Here is a 1,302-nt window from a genome sequence, read left to right as displayed (position 1 = left end):
TCTTCGGTGCTGCGGTGTAGCTCGGTAGGTTGTGGACGATTGTGACCTTCACGTGTTCTGAGGCCTCAACGAACGTCAAGGACTCCACAGAGAGCTGATCCTTCACACTAGCCTCACTCCAGGCGTGGGCCCAGTTGATGGCGTCGTTACCAAGGTCGTTGTCAGTGAGCGGTCTCCAGAAGTTCGGTCGGAGGCCCTCAGCATCTTTCAGAAAGGCCTTTCCTCCCTTGCTGAACTCAGTCATAAAACCGGTGACCGTGCTGAATACCACCTTCACTCCGTTTGAGGTGTCGATGGTGAGGTGATCAGCGGTCTCATCCACCTTAGGTACTCCGTCAGGGATGATAAACCTTCCAGCAGTGTAGATGTCAAGCTTGTACTGGGCCGAGGCGACTTCGTAAGCAGCGGGTATCAGGTGGTATTCATTGGAAAGTCTGTATCCAACGGGGTACTTGGCCAGCAAGACGGCAACATCAGATGCCCTTAGAGGAGTGGCTGTCTTGGTCTGTGCCCAGACCCGTATGAAGTACTCGGCACGCTCCACTGCCTTTATAGTAGGGACAGTTATGGTCATGGGGCAGGTGGTCTCTGGCGGGCAGGAGAACGACGCATCCACAGATCCAGCGGGCAGAGTCAGGCTCTCATCGTCGGAGGTTATTTCGTAGGAGAAACTGAAGTCGCTGAGGTCCGTGAACCGATAGCGGTTGCGCACCTGGAGTGTAACTGTCTGGTCTGCGAACTGGGCTTCAGTAGAGAACCGGATGTCCTGGTAGACCTTCTTCACCTCGTGAATATGAGGGTGAGGATAGCGTTCAGGGTTTACAAGTCCGTTGTTGAGGAAGTTTCCATCCGTAGGCATGTCTGGGTCGAAGTCATGCCCGTACTGCCAGTAGGGTTTGCGAGTGCCCTGGTCATCCACAAGGAAACCGCGTTGAGATTGGTCAACGAAGTCCCAGATAAAGCCTCCCTGATACGTAGGGTGCTCAGGTGCCTCGATGACATCCCAGTAGTCCTGCAAATTGCCCACAGAGTTACCCATGGCGTGAGCGTACTCGATGAAGATGAATGGCCGTAGGAGATCGGGGTTGGCGGCAACAGTGCTGTCGTAGAAATCAAAGGTCTTCGTGAACCGGGGATACATAGGGCAGTAGATGTCGCTGTAGGTGTCAAACTCGGCAGGCTCATATTGTACGGGGCGGTCGTCAACACTCTTCAGGAAATTGTAGGTCGTCTGGAAGACGACGCCATGACCCGCCTCGTTGCCAAGAGACCAGATGATGATGGAAGGATGGTTCTTGTCAC

General features: G+C 54.1%; 1 protein-coding gene across 2 annotated transcripts; it reads right to left on the bottom strand.

Moving 5' to 3' along the window:
* On the bottom strand, nucleotides 1-1,302 carry KVP18_003851 (uncharacterized protein; the record flags this gene model as incomplete). 2 transcript variants are annotated; one of them, XM_067955937.1, is made up of 1 exon in its annotated part: nucleotides 1-1,302. In XM_067955937.1, a coding segment is annotated over one exon (1,302 nt), but the record flags the coding sequence as incomplete, so codon positions are not given. The 2 variants fall into 2 exon arrangements, with proteins under 2 accessions (XP_067805756.1, XP_067805757.1); XM_067955938.1 differs by having other exon boundaries at nucleotides 47-1,141.

Source organism: the organism of the source record quoted next (genome assembly GCF_019968955.1).
Source record: "MAG: Porospora cf. gigantea A chromosome Unknown PgA_NODE_9225_length_1302_cov_576.917, whole genome shotgun sequence".
In the NCBI taxonomy this organism is placed as follows: domain Eukaryota; phylum Apicomplexa; class Conoidasida; order Eugregarinorida; family Porosporidae; genus Porospora; species Porospora cf. gigantea A.
The sequence above is the reverse complement of the archived record's forward strand: the minus strand, read 5'-3'. Positions and strand labels throughout refer to the sequence as shown.